The sequence below is a fragment of the Sitodiplosis mosellana genome, unplaced genomic scaffold (assembly GCF_009176505.1).
Source record: "Sitodiplosis mosellana isolate CC-2019 unplaced genomic scaffold, AAFC_SMos_1.0 Smas_scaffold_6170, whole genome shotgun sequence".
Lineage (NCBI taxonomy): Eukaryota > Metazoa > Arthropoda > Insecta > Diptera > Cecidomyiidae > Sitodiplosis > Sitodiplosis mosellana.
The window spans coordinates 2,913,927-2,934,936 of record NW_022601411.1 but is presented as its reverse complement, the minus strand read 5'-3'; the positions used below and the strand labels follow the sequence as shown (position 1 = coordinate 2,934,936).

Genomic DNA, 21,010 nt, shown 5'->3' with positions numbered 1-21,010 from the left:
TAGGTTGGCGGTGTTATGTTTTGGTTGATTTTGTTTCTAATCTGTTTGGATTTTTTTCCCACTGATATAGAGAATTTGTCGCAATACCCATAATAATTTGTTGAAAAGCCAAATGAACGTTAGAAACATCTGCGTCGAACCTGCCGCCCGCGTAACTTTGTTACATTTCGGTTATAAGAGCCAACTTTCAATCAATATTGATAGATATCTAATATCATGGAAACACCCTGTACAACAATACTTCGTGTCGTCTATTTAAGCATTTCTCTTCGTTCAATTTATTCAAATGTTCACATTTAATCGTGCACAACATTTGCATTCAAATTCATCAAGTCAGCATCATATACTGCAGGAAGCGGGACAACGTTGTAAAAAATGGAAATCAAAATGGATCGCCCACAAAGGAGTATGAAATGGTCTTGAATGAGCCATATATGCTTTGTCTATTGCTCTCGAAAATTACAGCGAATTCTATGAAATCCGTCTATACAATTTATATTCTATGTTATCTCTTTGCCCCAGCGTGATGATGGTAGCGCTGCTGCTGTTGCTGGCAATACTTGTTTTCAATCATCTGCAAGAGGTCATGTATTATTCAATGCAGCAAAATGAATAACTTATGAACACACGCATCGTTTTATTTGCAATATTTATTTTAGTGAATTGCACTAGTTTAATTCGATATATTTTCAAGAGCACGAAAATTGTTTCAATCTTCATTTACATAACGTTACGTTATTGTAATAATTGTAAATTATAAGTGCTCATCTGGATTTGTCAACTATTTCTATGCCAGTTTGGCATAATTGCGTGTGCTCTGTTTGCAAAAGTTGTGCATGACAGCATTGAAGAGAAAAAGCAGTCCCTTTTTACCTTGAAATGAAATCAGACATTGAAAGCCACGTGCTCGCTTTTAGCCGTCAAATGTGTTCAGGTAGCGCAGTTGGTTGCAAATCAAAATAATGAAATTACCGGAAAAAAAGCAACCTTTTTAGCACTGAACTAGAATGTTCAGAGGCGGGAAAAAGGAAATTGTGGTGCATTACCTCCATAGAATTACCGATCGATCCATTTTTATGAAGTTTTACGATGTTTTATGGCACTTTTCAACACATAAAACAAATCAAATGCCATTAGATGAGCATTAAACATGAGATTCTGATGGAGAGTTTTTGTTTTATTTCTATACAGAAGAACTGGTCAAAAATTGCTGTTTCGACCCAAAAAAATATTATTACAATTTAAAAACGCATCTTTTTGAAGCTTCAAACAATGAATCAGATCCTGGATCTGACATACTTCTGAGCTAATCAATTTGAAAAGTTTTATTATTGTTGAACAAAACCATGTTGTTTTGTCGGGTAATACTTTTTCATGTGATTTGACGTTGTTTTGCGTCTTTTGTACCACCATCGTCTTCACAAACAATCAATACATACATATTAATTGACGTATATAAAACGCTCGCTCACTCTTCCATCTCGAATAGCCTAAATTATGTGTGTGTTTTTGTTCATGCTGGCCGAGAAAGAGAGTTAGAGAGTAAAATGATCATGATGGACTCAACTCTTACTGACTTGCATAAATTATTTCTTACCAAGTACTCTCATTTGATATAATGCACATACACATGGATAGTTTGAATACATGCACAGAAGAAAAAAAGAGCAGAACCCCATCTGTAAAATTAGGAACTTTGCAAAAATGTTTATGGTTCGAAAAAGTGTCAACGTTTAAAGCACTTTTCAAAATAAACTATGGCCAAGTTTTACCATTTGCATAAAATTTGAGTCGTTCATGATAAAATGGAATAATTAATTAATACGAAAGGATTTATTTAAAAAAAATTATTTTTATTTTTAAATATTTGGCATAGAGGGGAGGAAAAAAGCAGCAGCAGAAGAAGAAGAGGAAGAATGATTGTGATCAAAATGAAATTGTTGAAACTCTTATTGGCTCGTTATTTTTGTCGAGTCATTTCTTGGGTTTTTCTTTTTCAATCAAACTTTCGTAACAAAACAAAAAATGTGATGAAATGTGGCTGTGAGAGGGTCAATGATTGAATAAAAGCGGATTATTATGATTGCGAGGGTTCGCAATTTACACAACTGCTTGGATAGCATAATAGTTTAGAATAGTTTAGTGATGGTGGTTTGAATTTGACATTTATTAATGTTTCGAGATGACAAGAAATCGACTTTTGGCTTATGGCAGTGTTTTCATTTTCTGTTTGGATTGCGTTCGTCTTGTGATGCGAATGCATATGGTTTTTCCATGTAAGATGGATAATCCACTGCATGTGACCAATATAATTATTGGTGTGATTTGAAAAGCCAATAAAACAAGCTGCAATATTGGCAGACGAGCACGAATCGAGACGGATTGGCCCATGGTTTGGCCAAAAGTCAAATATTGGCGAGAGAGGGAGAGAGACATATGGCAATAGAGAGGCAATAACGAGATGAGAAAGTGAAAGCAAAAGAGAAGAACTAGAGAAAAAAAGGAGACTCCTTACGTGTGAATGAAGATTTCTCTACCACAAAGAAAAATATTATATCGACCGTATCTCAAACCTCCCTCCGGTTCCTCGCATCGGAATCAATCGCAAAGTATGTTGTTGCAGCTTTTTGAAAGAGCTGGTCCCTTTTTGCACATCGCAAAACATGATTGCTGTCAATGGTTTTATATCAAGTGCTATACAGAGCCATAAGATTAAGACAGTGGAAAGCATTTGAAACGGTCCTTGTTTCATATATATATATATATATATATATATACACAATTTGCGCATTCATAAAATGAGTCATTTTGTAATTCGATTAAAAGAGCGACAGAGTGAGAGAGAGAAAGAGAGTGAAAAAGAATGGAATGAAAAAAATCTCTCTCTTTCAGTATCTTTTCGAGTATCTCCTGCGTTGTGCGTGTAGTACAAGCGTACAATAAGCTACCATCATACATGCACGCACCGAAAAACAGAACAAGAAGAAGACATCACCGAAAAGTACGAGTTAGAAAATCTGAACCGTGAATAATAAAGAAACGGTGGTGCTTGCGAACCAAAAATAAATTTTCAGCGTTTGCAAAGGAAAAAAATCGATTTTTTCATTTGGGCACAATAACAAAAAGGCGGTAACGATAACAATACTTGAATGTGAAAAGAAACTAAGGTGTTTCTTATATCTTGAGATATACACAGTGCTCAAGACTCACTGGCACGACACTGTAAACATGACCAATAAACAAAACATCGAGGTTTCTTAGTGAATTATGGTTCTGCTACTGTTTGCATGCTTGTATCACCACACTTTTGTCATAGTTTCAAACCGACACAATTTTCCCGGTGAAAAATGGAAGTTTAGACTTTGCCACACACACACACACACCACATGTATGCAACACCCGACCAAATTCCATTTTATGTCGATTTTTTTGCACGTTCAACATCTTCAAATATTATTAGTAGTTGTGAATGTGAAACGATTCTATGGTTCAAGTCGATGAGCAAACATTGCGAGGTGCTCTCTCTCTCTCACTATCGTGGAAAGGCAACAGATATTGCCGTGCATCGTGTACGGTATCACTCATACAGGTGGGAGCTAAATAATGACACAATGAATTGACTGCATGTTCAACAACAGGTTTCTTCATTGATTCGAATTTTGCATGATCTTTCATGTGTTAACACTTCACATTTCCTAGGAGTGCGTTCATTTTCTATTCGTCGACACAAATCCATTTGCCACTGCAATTTTCGTCTCTTTTTTTATGCTCACATTTAGTTAATAGACTGCTGTTGATAGAGCTAAGTGTGATTTTTACGTTGGCGTTTCGAGTTCTTCACTACTCTTGCTCACTCGCTCTCTTCCTTTGATTTTACATTTTACACTTTGAGCAATTGGCATCCCTTTGTCTTTGGAGTGTCTGTATTATAAGTAGTTTGAATTCACTGTAATCGGACCCATTCAAAAGTTATAGGCATATGACTGGCTTTAACGTAATAATGCACTTCACCTTTTATGCTCCTCTCCTCCTCTAGTTTCTTGCCTCACAAAGACTGTCGACAAATAAAATCTAGCCATCTAGGACTATGTATGAGATGTGCACCTAATTAGAAGATGCTGATCGTAACATTCATTTTATTGGTGTCATACTTCTCTCCTTTCACCCACTGATCACCCTCCATTGGTCGCTGTCTCGAGCACTATATGGGTGAAGCGGGAAAAAGGTACCGTACGTTTTCTGTTATGACAAAAACGGTAAAATCATCAAAGTCATCAAACATTATCGGCGATAACGCATGAATACACTATTTGCTTGAATTGCGTATGGCTCAATGAAGTGAACATCCTTGAAGAGAGATAAGTTTGTTCATGAGTTGATGATACACGCTTTTTCCACCATTTTCTAATCAATTTTATGGCTCGAATAACTTTGGACAGTGGCTTTTCAATGTGAGAGATACAAAGAAGTGTAGAGAGAGTGAAAATGTAGAGAGAGATACAAAGTTTGTGTACGGATGAGAAATCTAACCAAACTATAAAATTCAATATACACGCAGCGCGGCTTTCCGATTTGAGTTTCTTTAGTATTTGACGAATGGCTTAGTGATGAAAGATTAAAACGAATAAAAGACTTCGAGTGGTTAGGAACGTGTTATTACTTCTTTGAACACCTCACGTGTGCAAGGAAATCACTCTTTGTTCAAAGTAAAGAAATAGAAAACCTCTTTGTTATTGCTAGCTAGTTGAGTCGACGTACTGAACATTTCAAAATTGTAAACGCACAATCTTTCAATATTTGTAATGAATATTTCAGAAAATTGAGTGTATAATTAGTCTATTACCAAATGTCGGTTGTTAGGTATCGCAAATTGAGACGTGGTTTCATGGATTGTTGATTGCTTTCCATCGTCTTAATCAATTTCAAGTAGGTTTTCACACACACATAGCATACACGGGCACATACACGCGGGGCCACCAAAATATTTTCGATTGAAACACGCACGATGAGATTTATCGAAAAGTCACTGCTAATAAAATCACATATATTTGTATTTTTGCACGGTTTTTGGTTGGTTTGTCAGGGGCCATGTGGAAGTATTAAAACCCTGTCGTCGTTGTCGTCGATATAAAAGTCTAGTCTGGAAATTCGGTTGTGCTTTTTCTTTTCACTTTACTTTCACGTCACTTGGACAAAACGGAAACATTCACAAAACGAACGGGAATGCGCTCTAGTTTTTCGTTAATTTTCTTCTCGTTTCTTACTCTGTAGTGTTTTTTTTTATTCTTTCCCCTTAACTGTATCGCAAATCAGATTTTTCGCTGTATTTTTGTTCTAAATTTTCTCGTTTTTTTCCGTTAATTGTTTTTGATTCTTTCTTTGTCTCTGTCTCTTCACACACAAATAAATGAAAAAAGACAAACTCTTTCAGTTTGATCAAAGCTACTTGAAGTGTATTATGTGTTTGGAGCGCACGAGAGGAGCTCAATTTATGCTGCTGCTGGTGCTTCTTGCTGCTTGCTGCCTGTCAATACGTAAAACGTCTACACATCGCAGGATACACAAAGTGCCTGTAAATTGAGCTGAACGGCGAACGAAAAAGAAATAAACGTCCGTTGTCTACAATGCCTCATATTACACTAAACTCGCATTTTGCACGCAAATGTTGTGGAACAGTGCGCGCTATCGCTTTCAATGTGCTCTCGAATCCTATGTACGGAGGGAGTAAAAAAGCACAGCGTCATACATATGTATGAAAATGTATATATTGTATATGTTTTTTCTCGCTCGGTATTTTATCCGTTTTGGATCGATGCTCTTGCATGGACACTGTGAATAGCGTGCTCGCTCGCTCGCTTCGCTCTCAAGCCATATATACATTTTGATGCTGAGCTGTGCTCTGCTGGAGCATGTATATTTGAATATGGTATATTTAATTTCTTTCTCTCTATTCTCTGTGCATATATCTCTGTTCCTAGCGCTCCTTTTCATTTGTACTCTCAGTTGTGTCGCTAGCGCGTGGCTCCGATAAGTTTCATCTTTCAAAAGTTGAAGGGCTCACGGTAAGAGATAGAGAGAAGAACCTTTTGCATTCGACAGAATGCGTGTGCGTTTGTGGTCTGTCTCTCACATTGAATCCATCGGCAAGGATTTTTTCTTCTCTCTGCTCATAACATCATTCTGACCGCGAATTAGATTGTTTTTGTTTACACTGGCAAAAGCTTCGATTGATCAAGCAATCAGCAGCAGCAGCAGCAGCATGTCTTTTGCACATTTTTGCCCTTGAAAACACACTTGGCGGATTTTCTTGATTGCACTTGTTGCCCAATTTTTTTTTTCCTTTTTCGATTTCTCGTTTGAGTTGTTCTATTCAAAGACAGCAGCACAAACGAGTCGTTTGAAACGACGTGCACACATTTCTTTCCAATTGGATCAATCAGTTGCGATTGTAAATCGATATGTGTGCATGTGCTTCGACGGCGATATAATTAAACACTGCCTGGGCATTGCCGTGGTGCACACACAAGAATTCGAGAAGAAAACAAAATGTTCCAAGACAAATTGAATTCAACATTCGAACTTAAACTGAGTAAAGTCAACAGTAAAATATTCGACTGCATTCTTCTCTCTGCATCGCATCAATTGCAAAAGATACTGAATATTTTACCAGTGTCAAGCGAGCGCGAATTAAATCCATTCTAAAGAACATATATTTTCAGACAAAAGATGGAAAAATATTGACTTTGCTGGAGTGTGGAAATTGTTATGGCTATAAGAGATACTTTGGCTACACACTGAATTGAAGATGCGAAATAAAACCGTATCAACTGAATATTATGTGCTCAATTCGGATTGATCTAGTTCAACGATATAATTTGCTTCTACCTTCTTTTTTTTCACATGTGGCCGCAACCAGTGAGAACACTGTTCCCTTGCTCTTCCCCACACTTTGCGATTGCGCTATTCCCATGTAACATTCAAGCCAAGTGGCCAGAGTCTAATTTGAATCACCGCGTTTTTTCCCATCAAACATTCACACATTGGAGTCTGATATCATTGTCGTGCATTTTTCATGCAATGCCATGATTTCAAATAGCACCGAATCTACCGACGACGTAATGAACGTCCTGAATTTCGAACGTAGCACACCATCACAAACAACAACGATGATAATCCCACGTGTTTTAGCCACTGCTCAATGATTGCATTGGTTTTTGTTGTGAGTTTTGCCATATCGACTTTTCGTTTTTATATCATTAATTTCTAACCACTTGACGCAACTAACGCATTCCAATAAACCATTTGATATATAGTGAAGTAGAGAGAACGAACAAATGATTCGAGCGAACAAAACAAATGCACAAATATTATATGATGCTGATGATGAACGTCGTTTCAGTTTTTCGTTGAACGTGAAGTGGAGAAAATAGTCAGCAAATAAACCAGCTAGACACACATGCTGCCTCTCGATTTATCAGCAAAAACCATACATACGAAATGTACCGTTCGTTGTTGCTTGCGTTTGCGCAAAATTTGAAGAAGAAGAAAATTGACACAATTTCATTTTGAATTTTGATTAAGGTATCAAAAAAAAAAATCCAAAAATAGACAAAACTGTCGAAGATTTGAAGAAAACGCTAAGATTCCCAATGGTTTTTTAATGAAAAAATCAGAAAAAATTAAAAAGAATCATTTATACAACATATATCAATTTTTAATCAACTAGTGACAAGTGGATAATTATCGAGACATTTAAAAATTGAAGCAATGTATTTGAAAATGTGACGCAAATCGACCAATTGAGAAAAAAAAACGGAGTTATATATGTTGATACATGTAAAACATGTGACAATTGATCAACGTGATATTGTAATATGAACCACAAACAAATTCTTTCAGAATATTTTAGTTTTAAAGTGCAACATAAATATTTTTGCATATGGAGTTGTTGTTGTAAACTCTATTTTAAAAAAATTCTATGTTACACTTTGAAAGTAAAATATTCTGAGGGAATTCGTTTGTCGCAACCTGTATTTTAAGTGCATAACGCAGACGGGTGCAAATGATACAGTTCATAAACGGTTTATTTTGTTTTTATTCTAAATGTTTGTATTATCTGTCAACAAAATGCTAACGTTGTTCGCAAAATCCGAACAAAAATGCAAAAATGAAAGTGCGTTTGCGATAAACGATCATTATCGAGTGTTTGCGAAATAAATATTCAATTATAATTAGCTTCATAGTAGTATATATTTGCATCTTTAAGTGTGAATCAACGAGCGCCTATTTAAAGTGAGATTGTGATGTGAGAAGAACGAAAACAAACGATTATCCTACGATGTGCATGAAAAAAGGGGGATAAAAATGTGTGTATGTAACTCACACAGGCACAGCCAACTATGGTGATTTGTTCGCGTCAATAAATTTTGGCGCCATTTTCATCGGGCAACACTATCAACAAACGTAGTGTCAGTGTGTGCGTGTGCATCGGTAGATAGTGTGCGTAGAGTGCCTCAAGTTCAAGTGAATTAGAAGACCGAAAACTCTCTCACAGCCTAATATTATTTAGAGTGCGAGTGTACGCGTATCAAGTATCTAGTTCATTGTATGGTTGCGTGTTGGTGTGTGTGTGTGTGAGAGAGTGATACACACGATTGCCAACAAACATTCACACGAATACGGCCAATTGGTTTGAAGCAACAACAAAAATTCCGTGCGTCCATTGGTATGTGTTTACTTTTCATGTATTCGAGATTCTTTTCGTTTTAGCGATAGACTCACTCCGATTTCAATGCTGCTGTGCTGTTGCCGTACCAATATAAAGGCGACCAAAGTAAGCAAGCAAGCGAGCGAACGAAAACCGTGTGTTCGGCATACGACACACTCTCCATGACTTTACCAACGCGGTTCTCTGCCAATAGTACAGTCAAACGCCGTTTTGTTTCTCTAGTGTATGAACAGAGCGAGATATCCGGCTAAATAATTCATCGCAAGCGACAGAGAAAGGCGAAAGCGAACATACGTTTGTATGAATATATTACATAGTGCCGTACCATATCACTCGTTCGACTGTTTTCGCTTCTCTCATGTCTTGGTAGTTGTTTCTCATACTTGTTTGGTTCTGAAGTGAGTGAGACTTTGGTTGTTGGTGCGCGCTCGTACACACGTTTAACAGAGTTAAAAAAGAAATATACACATACACACCACTTTCTCGATCCTTATAACTTTGATACCGAAAAGTGTGTTTGTGTTGTGTGTTCGGTTACAGAAAAAGAATACACACATTTAACAGCCAACAAACGAGTGAGAGCATTGATCAATGCGTGCGTAGTGGTGTATGCATGAAGACAAACTTTTTTTTCCAAACGGAACAGTGTTTTAGTTTCCTCTCTTCAATTACACACCGATATTCAAATATACCAAAAAAAAAAAACTAAGCGAAGAGAAAAAGTTTTTTTTTCTCTTTTTGTTGTACGATTTTACCGAGAAATCACATTTGCTTGAAGCGAGCTGCTGGTGCTGTGAAAAAAACCGTGTATTTTAGACAGATTAAATACTTGCACGCATTAAGTTGCTAGCTGTGTGCTTATAGCACACGAATAAAAATAAATCATAATAATTATAAACAAGAAAAATCGTATCGCCATCAGGCCCTCAGAAGGGAAACAACGGCGTACAAATAAATAAAGTAAAACGAAATCAGGTATTGAAGAAAATTTGATTGCGACAAAAATTCAAAAGTAATAAACACAGAGTGCGAAAGAAAAGAAGAATCAAGCGACAGTTTAATAAGTTAGCATTTTGATTCAGTTCAAATTTTCGTTTTATTTACGTTTTAATTTGGCGTTTTTTACAAACAACCAAATTTATTGTTCGGTGTAAAATAGAAGAAGAAGAAGAAAAAACATTTTCCTTATACGTATTGGCATGCGTTTTGTGAACATTGTATTTTTTTTTTTGCTTTGGTTTTTTCGCTGAGCAGTTGAACGCATTTTGAAAACATTGAACGAAAAAGAAAACGACATTCGACGGCAAAGACACACATACGAGAAAATAAACAAACAATACGAATTTTTGCGCGAGAATCAAAGAATCGTCAGGGTTTTAGCATCGATAATCAAAGAAAGAGCGAAAAGAAAGAACAAAAAAAAAACGCCGAGTTCCATCAACATCATCAACAACACAACAAAAATGGAGAAAAGAATAGAATTGGAAAAACGCGGTCGACCAGCAAATCAGGTCAGTATTGTGTGGTCTCTTTCTCATTCCTCGCTTAACATAAGTTTTTCGGACTTAATTTTGTTTTCGGTGTTTTTTTTCATTTGTTTTAATGTGACTTTGTTCGCGTTTAAAATCATTTCAATAGCGCTTGCTGTTGTTGGCATTGGCCATTTAGTGTTTGTGGTTCGCTCTCCCGTCTCTCTGTCGGTCAGTCAGTCGGCTTCTTTGACCAACAACAACGACAACAACAACAACAAAATATTTCTCGGTTCTCATTTCGTAATGAGTTGGGAAATCTGAAATTGTACAAGAAACGAAACGAAATGAAAAAAAAAAACAAACCAAATTTCGTCGCATAATGTCTCTCCGTATAAGAGCGCGCGCGGCACGCTTTTTTCATCCGTCATTTCTCTGGTCATTTGATACATTTTTCATGTTTCGTTGCATGCCCGTTGTTTTTGTGATTAACCTGTGAATAAATTAAGTTACACACATTTTTTTTTTCGTTCTTCATACACATGAAAAAATCATATATATGTATATTCTTCGTTTCATTCGTTCGGTTCGGTTATTTTTCGAACGTTTCTTGTTCGCATTGCAAATGCAAATTTCCCATACACACATACGCACATTACACGGCAATGATGATGATGATGGGTGAGTGAGTGAGTGAGTATTGGTGCACAGTCTGTATGTGTGTATTTGTGTGAGTGTGTGTATTCGAATCTCCTCGATTCGTAGCAGTCGAAGAAGAAGAACTAGTATGTGTGTCAAATGAGCTCTAAATATTTGGATAGGAATTGCCTGAAAAGATTCAATATTATGCATACACATATTCATATCAATGCTTCACATTATCCAGTTTGGCTATTTTGAATCTGTTTTCCATTCGTCATTCCAGTTTTTTCCCTGAACAAACCCGAAGAAAACACAACAATAATATGTGGAAATTAACTATAATCGACGGTTTCCATTCAGCGCTGCAAGCTGCTGATGAGAGCCAATAGCACAAAAAGTGGCGGCGCGCGCGGTACAACAACAAAAATTAAGTTACAACACACACTCTCTGTCTAATGCGAATTGTATGCTCTCGCTCATATCTTCGTTGTTGCTGTTGCTGTCTTTTTTACTTCTTTCGTTACGATTTCATGCAAACATGTTAGTGCGTCACTTGATGACAGTAGTCTTTGGCCGTCATGCTTATAGATGATGGCAATCGAAAAAAGACAGATTAAAACAGATAAATAAAACCCAAACCGGCGTGGGATATTGATTTGCCAGCCTAAAAAAAATGCATTCACAACCAAAAGTGAATATCACCCAAAAAATTAAGACAAAATTGGCTCACTGCAATTCTTCGGCAATTCAACTAGGCTCTGTGTTCGGCATTCATATTTTTTTTTCTCATCTTCATTTCTCTTTCGTTCTCTCTATCTCTTCGCCTCGTTTTTAAGTTTGCGCGCGTCAAAGTCTAGTTTTCATCTCGGATTCATGTTAGTGCGTGTGTTGATTCTGTCATCGCATTGTTGCGTATTCGGTGTGTGTTGTTGTTCTCAAAACACTTCATTTTGCCCAATGATTTTTACTGTGTGTGCCACAGAGACTCACTCAAGTCTTTTGCTCTTTCCCTCTCTCTGTGTCTGTCTTTCTCTCGTCAATTGTGCTCACGCTTGCCGTTCTGATGCGGTGTGTGTCTGCTCTGTACATCTAATATTCTGAGTGTGTGTTTTTTGTACTGCTGCTGTTGCGTTCTTCTTGCGCTTGTTCACTTGTTTCCGTATACAAAACGTTCTTTTTTTTTTGCGTGAAACACAAGTACTAATACCGATTTGTGTGATTCGTTTGGACAATGTGAGAAGGCGAGAGTAGAAAGAAGAGGGAGGGAGAAAAAACAACGTGGCCATTGATTTCACACAAACATTTTCTCTACAAATCATCGAATTCATTGTTGATTAGCAATGCGATAGTTATTAAGAACGACATTGATTTTAAAATGCTGTCAAATTGTCGTTCGATTCTAAAATCTGCTACGCTTGAGACGATTTTCGGATGATCAAAGAGATTTTTGGTGATCCAATGGAAAAATCCATTATAAAATGGTCAATGTATGTGAGAAATCTTTTTGTCATGTATTCCAATTGTGATCTGTCGATCAAACAAAGTCAGAACGATCTCATTGAATGTGAATCGTTCACGCAAGTTCTTGTCTTGTACTAACTTGAATCAATAAAAATCACATTAAAACAATCAAAATAAACAAACGAGAGAAAAGACAGACACGATGAAAAGTAATGCCCTTAATAAACGTAGCAACAGCAGAAAAAATCAAATTCACACATACTCAATGCGAAAAAGCAGCAACCACTACCATATCATATCAATAACGAGATAGAGAATCGAATGCGCGGCTCGGGGCAAAAAAGAAGAAGGAGCTTGCATTTTGTGCCTTTATAACGGAGAATGTAAACGAAAACATACTCACACACCATACAGATACATATATGGGTTGGTTGGTGTGCTTTTTTTTTGTTAGGTGTGTATAGGAATATTGCGCGGCAATGAAACGTGTATCTGCACAGAATGCAGTACATAGTGGCAAAATGTATCGCGCACCGTTCTGCCGTTCAATTTAATATTTTTTGTTCGCACTTTGATTTAAACTCAATTCATTCGCTTTATCATATCGCGAATCGGGCGAAACAATTTCGGAAATGTCAACATTATATTCGGATGAGAGAGCGAGTTGAATTGAAACGAGATCTCTTCTCTTTTTTTTGGGTGATATGACAAGCAATTTTTTTTTCTCGCCACATTCCAAAATCAGAGGTACGGAAAAGAGCTTCATTAAATCGTGGCGCTGAAATCAATGATAAAAAAAAGTCGGTTGACAAACCATTCAGAATATACGTTGTCGGCTATTCGTCGGGCCCAAAACGACCACTTTTTTTCGTCCACGAATGAAGCTTATCTAATAACGAAAACTGTTCGGCACACATCGGCCCCGCCGCGTCAATTCGAAGCGCAAAAAAAGTTTATAGAATAATTTCTCTCTAGTGAATGCACACAACACACTATAAAACCGATTATTTAGCATTCATGCAACATATTGAAAATGTTAAGCGTCAAATTTAGAAAGGACTTGTCGCTCGCTCTCACTCAACATCCTTCTCTCTCTCTCTCTTTCTCTCTTTTCCTATCCCAGTCTACTATATTATTTTCATAAAACGATAAATCCAATTTTCGACACCACAGTAGCAGTAACAGCAGTACGCGGTCAATGGGTACGTGTAAGACGCGAGAGCTCCCAACACTGCCGTATGTAGGGTGAGAGCGTGAGAATGAGACGGAGGTACAGAAACTGTCGTAGATTATAACGATATTGTTGATTTGCCGTACCAAAGTTGGAGCATCGTGGCTGCTGGCACCACGTCTCTTCATGCACATTTCAAATTCCGAACAAGTCGAAATGTGCATTTCACGTCAATTTGATTAACTACGAAAAGCTTATTATTTTATCCCCGTACATTTTAATGAAATGTGCGCTTGACATGAAAATGTCATTCGGTTACAAATGCATTTTCGTGCTATGCACTATGAAATTTCACGTCATATTATCAAGTTTTCATCATTCCTGCACATAGAGCAAAACACGAATATCTGTAGTCACACCAACAAATACATATGCTATGAAAAAAAAAACGTAAAATTTTTGATCTTATTGATAGTGTTTGCTTACGACTATGAAATTTGTAACACACAGACGCAGCGAAATACCAACTCACACCCACACACATATATGCATGTGCCGTAACATTGGCCAAAATACGAAAAACGAAAACACACAAAACTGGGTAGAAATTCACATGGATGGTCGCATACAAACGCAGTTTCGATCCCATCTTTCCTTTCTGCTTACACAAACACGAACGTGATTGATTTATTTATTGCCGATGATTTTTGCGATGAATCTATTCAATTTTTTTATAGTCATTTTTGCTTCGGAAACATGCTTTGCAGATCCCACCGATTGGAGGATTTACATTAGTACAGCAAATGTTTTATTTATGCTTACTTTCAGCGAGCAAAATATCGAAGTCATCAAATGATTTTCGATTACCGAGTTGTGACGAAAAAAATGACAACATTTTGAGCTATTTGAATTCATATCATAACACATTGTAAATAACAAGCCAATTGACTTTGGCTACTGATAGGCTCATCCACGATGAGATGGGCTTGTGTTTGTATATGAGAGAGAGAGCGTATTGTTTACCGTTGAAAAATACTCTTGGTTTCAAACGTATGATTGGTGTTACCACATTTGCGGCCCGAAGTCAAAGTGTGTTGATTTAACGGTAGCTTTGTGAGTTAGTCGGTTTTTGCGCCATAATTTTCTTTCTGAACGGCAACCGTAGAAGACCGCTTGTCATGGTGTTTGTGTTGCGTTACGTGCGTATAATTCACATGCATACACTCAAATATATAGACCGTGAAAAGTAAAACCGATAAACACACTGTAAACAACTGAACCGTTGGCCATGTATTGGTCCATAGCGTTTTTTTTTTGTTTCGCTCGTCGTTGACTTTTGTTTATGTTCGTGTGCTTGCAATCGGTTTACAAGAGATGGTATGCACAAAAATGCAACGGACATCGATGAAATGTGATAGCGCTTCGGATTGATGAAAAATCATTTCCCATATATATGCAATGCATCTGCATTTTTGAAACCATTGCCCAATGAATGAATGTATGTTGCTATTTATGGGGGTTTTTTGTCAGGGTTCTGAGAGAGAAAAAAACATCTTTTTCTGGTCTTTTTTTGGTTGAACCAAATTTTCGGTTCGAATACCAATGTCACACTGTTTTAAAATTTCTATACTGATTTTTATTTATTCAAAATTTGTATCCTTTTTTTTTGAAATGGTGCTGATTAAATTTATTAACGCGAATTATGTTCGATTCCTTCTTTTGCAGATAACCGAGCTGAATTTAGATAACTGTCGAAGTACAAATATCGTTGGTCTTACAGACGAATTCACAGCATTAGAATCACTGAGTTTGATCAATGTCGGTTTGACGTCACTAAAAGGTTTCCCCAAATTACCAAATTTGAAAAAATTGGAATTGTCCGACAACAGGTAAGTACACCTTGATCCAATGGTGGCATATATGGTGTATACATTTTTTTTTTAAAGTACCAGCTAAATAAAATGTCCATTCAATGTACTTTTTTCTCTGTGTCTTTCCCTCTACAGAATTTCGAACGGTTTAAATAATTTAAGTGCTAGCACAAAACTAACACATTTAAATTTATCGGGAAATAAAATCAAAGACCTGGAAGAATTGAAATCGTTGGAAAACTTCAAGGAGCTCGAAGTGCTAGATTTGTTCAACAATGAAGCAACATCAATCGATTCATATCGACAGAAAATATTCGCCATGATTCCATCGCTTGTATATTTAGATGGCTTCGATGTAAATGACGTTGAAGCCGTTTCCGATGGCGAAGACGATGAAGAGGTCAACGGAAATGATTCGGATGAAGATGGTGTCGAAGGTAAGGCAAAACAATCAATTGTCTAAATTACTGCACAATCGCACACATTCACACTCACACAATCCATTCACAAATCCACAACTGTGGCATTCGGGTTTGCCGGCACTTCAGGCAAGTGCGCCAGAAATAATTCCACACTTTCATTGCCTCTGTGTCTCTATCTCTCTCATCACTATCTCTATCAAAATCCATTTCGATCTAACCAAAAAGCAACACAAACCAAATAACAAACGAATAAAAAAAAATTTCTCTGAAGATTGAACAATGAAATCGAAATTTTCCAGACTATTCGAAGCCGTTTTGTATAAATGGCATGGAAATCGATTTAACTGAACTAGAATTATACGAAAAGAAATTAGCCGAAAAGCGACGATTGGCTGCGATGAATGCATCGTCAACGGCCGCCGCCGATGATGACAAACACACAACGGCTGTCGCCGACAATAAGACAGACGAACGAACGATTGACGAAATCGATGAATATTTAGATCGATTGGCGCTCGATCTCAAAACCAAAGACCAAACAACATCGTCATCAACGAACAATCAACAACAACAACAACAACAAAGATTAAATGATTTCCATAATCCAAGTGGATCACAAAATCATTCCATGCCAAATCAATGCCAATCTAGTCGATCCACTGACAATCACAACGATGCAACAAACACAATGACCACGACCACTGCACAAATTCCGACACAAACAACATCATTTCCACTGTTGCTGTTTGGCCTATTGACCATCTTAGCATTCGTGAATTCCGTCCGTTGTAAGAATGCACATTAGAAATCAAAGAAAACACACACACACAACACTCGACACTTTTAACCAATTTGATTCTTTTTTTTCTGTTCATTTCTTTCTTTTATCTACTTGTTTGCTGAAATTTCAGTCACAAAAGATGGCAATGGTAAGTTTTATCCAATCAAAACGACCGGACATGCAAATTATGTGAAAAAAAATATGAATAAATGGCTATGTGCGCGTATGAAAAATTCGATTTATTGATCAAAGCTTCAGAGAAGATATAATTCATTTTTTGGTTGAACAAATGTACTAAATATATTCTCGTTTTCTTTTGTTTGCAGAAGCTGAAGACGATGATGACGGCGGGGACTTCGAAGATGACGATGAAAGCGAAGAAAATGGTGGTAAGTGCTGTTCTTATTCACGCCATTTGTCAACCGATTAAAACTATGTTTTTTGTTTCTTTCAATTTATAGAGTGAAAATTTTTAAGCTAAAATTGGTCAAACGAATTTTTATGTTTGAAAAACTCGTTGAATGAAGAAAAAAAATTTCAATTAGTTCTAGGTTTAGGTTATTTCGAAAGAATGAATCGATACGTCGATGCAGGTAAAACCTGAACAAAATTCAAGAGACGAACTGAACACAATTTTTTTTTCTTTCTTTTAAGGATTGGCCGACGTTTACAACGACGACCTCGAAAACGACGACAATGACGATGATTTCGAAGCTGACGAGAATGAAGGTGACACAGATGGAGATTCTGATTTGGCCGAAGAAGAAGAGGGCGAAGATGAAGGTATGGCAGCACTTAGTGGTCGCTATAGTTGCCCCTCTAAAGCCAATTCAATTCGTTGAGGCTGTTCAAAGGGACACTTCTCAAATATTTGACTGCCACCACAATTATTCATTCAATCTCTTGAGTAAAAATTCTAATTCATGTCTTATTTCATTCACACGCACACACACAGAAGAATCACCAGCTCGGGGAACCAAAAGAAAGCATGAAGGCGAAGCAGATGACAACGATGGTTAATTCATTGCGAAGATAAAATAACGATCGTATCCCATTCTTTTCACAACACCACAATGATACACACACACACAGTTTAACAATTATAACTTTAAAGAAGAAAAATCCGTAAACTACAACAACAGCAACAACAAGCAAAAAAAAAGATGATGAAAAGATTGAAAAATCCCTACACCCATATACATAAACTATCAAAACAACAACAAAATATTAACACGAAGCAAACAAATAACAAAACACACACATACAAAAATTCAAAGTGAACAGCAAAACGTCTGTAATAATTTAAGTAAGGAATAACTAAAAATCAAGAGAAAAAACATTAAGTGTATAAGTTGAAGAAAAAATGGGTCGAAAAGAGGCCAGCTGTGGAAATAATATGAAAAGAGAGAATTAAATTTAATTGTAACGGAATCAAAAGTTGCCTGGTCGAGAAAAAAACACACATAAACACACAAACGTACTGTTAGGTTTTCCTTTTTCTTCTGTTTTCCATTTTATTTTTTTATTTTTTTCATGCAAAATGCAGCATTTGTTTTATCGTTAATTTCTCTGTATCTTTCGCTGTCGGTTGTGTGTGTGTCAAGAAACAAATGATTTACTATTCAAAAAATCGTCTAAAATCAAGATCGTTTCAACGGCTTCATTCACCGTGTTTCCAAACATGAACTCAATATGTATTTCAAGTGCATTTGTGTCGTCAGCTGAGTGCTTACTAGCTACTTGTATTTTCCATGTCGTCGCGCCGTGACATGTGTATCGCCCTCTCTCTCTCTCCCCAGCACCATTACAATCCACGTTGGATCGTGCACATCAGCCAATGAAATGTAATGCATTTCTGGAGATTTTTTTTTAGAAAATGGCTAGCATCGAACCTCATCAATGCGAACAATCGATAGCATCCCCCACCCTTTCAATGAACACAAACTCAATTGTTTTCAAGATTTAAGCTCAAAATCAAAAGCTCGAATGAAATTGAAACGAAATAGTTTTTAATTTCATAAGCAAAACCGAAATGACCAGAACATTATTGGCATTTTTCTCACTGAAACAAAACAACTTTTTTGTTTCTCTCGTTGGTTAAATGCAAAACAAAAACTAAATATTCCATTATGCCCAACACCATTAGCTAAACGATAAAATTCAATGGGAGCGCAAAATCAGCTGCAATAGCCAAGCAAAAGAAGAGAGAAAAATGACAACACGAAACATCCAAAACAGATGAAAATAATTGCGTAATTCTAAAAATGAAAGAACAAATAAAAAGATATGAAGAAGTTGAAAAATGCAAGAAAAAATAGGCGCCGTAGTATTTTTTTAAGATTTATACTAACATTCAAAGAAACAAAAACAAGAAGAAGAAAAAAAAACACTTTGATCGCAGAGTTCATATGGATTGCATATCGACAGAGTGGACACAATGTGGTATTTGAATGTGAAAATGTCATCAAATTTTGATTTTTAATATAATAGAATAAAAAAACATTAGGGGACAAGGTAAAAACACTACATACAAGCAGAAGGTGATGAGAGAAAGCCCAGTGTGAGCACGACCATCAAGTGGTCCCACTTGAATCGTCTCATTACTGGTTTTCTGTGACCTGCCCGTATTTTGTAATACTTTTCTTATTTAATCGGTAACAACAACCTCAACAAAAAAAAGAGAAACCATTTCGATTTGTTTTTCTAGTAAGAAGAAAATAAAAACAAAGTTATAATAAGAGTCAAAACACATTAAGATTCATCATCAAACTAGAATAAACAGCTAGTAATTATCTATGCATTCAAAGAAGAAGAAGAAAAAATACGGAAAACAAAAAACAAAATGTTATAAGAGAAAGACCGGCATCAAACCAGGAATAGCAACAAAACAAACAGAAAGCACACACACACATACACACAGATATGAGCTATCGCATGTCCAAATTCAAATTTATTAATAGACATTTTTTTGTTCTTTTTTTAATTATTATCAACATTATTACGAATACACGAAAAGAAAAAAAAACCAATATGAATCAATCCGTTTATTGGGTCATTTGCGATCATTAATTTCTCGTTCAGATTAACTCTGACAAAAAAAACGAAAAGAAAAACAGAGATGTTCATTTTTAATGTGGATTCACTCAAACGCGCTACTTCATCCACTGTCATACTTGAGCTGCTTCAATCGACCAGATTTTTTACTGTTCATTTTTTTCCTCCAAAACGGACACAGACAAACATCATGATTCATGAACATTTATATTATTTAAAAGAAAAAAAAAATCAATAAAAAATCAAGTTCACAATAAAATACTCGGCGTTTGTATCATTTATTTGCAGTCAATTTTTGGAAGAGGAGCAACATTGCAATGAACGGAAAATTCTGTGATAGCACACGGCTAATTACTGTAAAATGCGCAATTAATTAATTGGAAGAAGTTATTCAAAGAAATTCAAACTAATTTTCGCCACAGAAGATGAAAAAGCGCGTTTTTTCTGTACAAAAATATTATCGAATCAATAGAAAAATTCTGTTCAAAAGCGGTTGAGTGCATGCAATTGAGTGAATTATCTTTTTCTGTACATTTCATGGAATTTTTGAGAGATTTTTGATTACTTCCATTTCATCATTTGCAATTTATTTTGAAGTAGTGATTTGTTCTAGAATTTCGTTCGTTTCAAATCACACGTCTCCGAACATTTGACATACTGAAATGTGTGTACAAATGACAGCAACAACAAACGTATATGGATATGGCCATAGCTTCTGACGCGGAATAAATAGTTGCGAACAAAACATTTTTTTATTTAATTTTTCAGCCATTTTTTGCGGACCAGACAAATTTAGAATAGATACGTGCAGAGCTTCGTGGAAAAATTAAAATAAAACAATGTCGGAAAATGGACAGACCGAGCTCCTCAACAAACCCGTAAGTAAATCATTTTGCATTATTCGATGCAATGGAACAAAGAATACATGCCCACATTTCCCAGTGACAGATGACATTCAATTTTTTTGATACATCAATTGTCAGTTCTATTGTAAGGATCAAATTGAGTAATTCCAAAAATCTATAAATTTGATCAAATTTGAAATTGAGTGAATTTTGATCGAACTGAACGATGTAGAAAAGTTCTCAAAACTTAAAAAATTATCCGGATGAGTCCTTGCTCATTTGAACACAAACCTTGTGATAAAGACAAAAACGTATGAGATCGATTGTTCTGCGTTCATATTGCGTTCACAAGCTAATGATCAAAACAGCGCTAACTTCATCTCAAAATAACAACAGTCCATTGTTTACGGGTAAATGTCATAGCTCCCTCTGTTCCGCGGGGTTCCGCGTCCGTGCGGAATCCGTGCAGGTTCCGTGCGGACACGGAGGTCCGCGGAACAAATTGAGTTCCGTATCCGTACGGAACTCGACGGAACTCGACGGAACTCGACGGAACTTGACGGAAC

At 36.4% G+C, this 21,010-nt stretch overlaps 2 protein-coding genes across 3 annotated transcripts in view; one reads left to right on the top strand and one right to left on the bottom strand.

Moving 5' to 3' along the window:
- LOC129575963 (dentin sialophosphoprotein) overlaps positions 1-5,641 on the bottom strand; it is a 31,301-nt gene extending 25,660 nt beyond the window's left edge. The window contains exon 1 of the mRNA XM_055460236.1: positions 4,844-5,641. The gene's annotated coding sequence lies outside the window, so the exon portion shown is untranslated. The remainder of the gene's footprint in view (positions 1-4,843) is intronic.
- Positions 5,642-8,807: 3,166 nt separating this feature from the next.
- Positions 8,808-19,292, top strand: LOC129575962 (acidic leucine-rich nuclear phosphoprotein 32 family member A). 2 transcript variants are annotated; one of them, XM_055460235.1, is made up of 9 exons: positions 8,808-9,703; positions 9,983-10,239; positions 15,197-15,360; positions 15,478-15,779; positions 16,064-16,552; positions 16,676-16,693; positions 16,872-16,934; positions 17,200-17,328; positions 17,501-19,292. In XM_055460235.1, exons 2-9 carry the CDS (start codon positions 10,192-10,194, stop codon positions 17,563-17,565), a joined length of 1,278 nt encoding a protein of 425 aa, XP_055316210.1. In that variant the 5' UTR covers positions 8,808-9,703; positions 9,983-10,191; the 3' UTR covers positions 17,566-19,292. The 2 variants fall into 2 exon arrangements, with proteins under 2 accessions (XP_055316210.1, XP_055316209.1); XM_055460234.1 differs by having other exon boundaries at positions 8,808-10,239.
- The last annotated feature ends 1,718 nt before the right edge of the window (positions 19,293-21,010 follow it).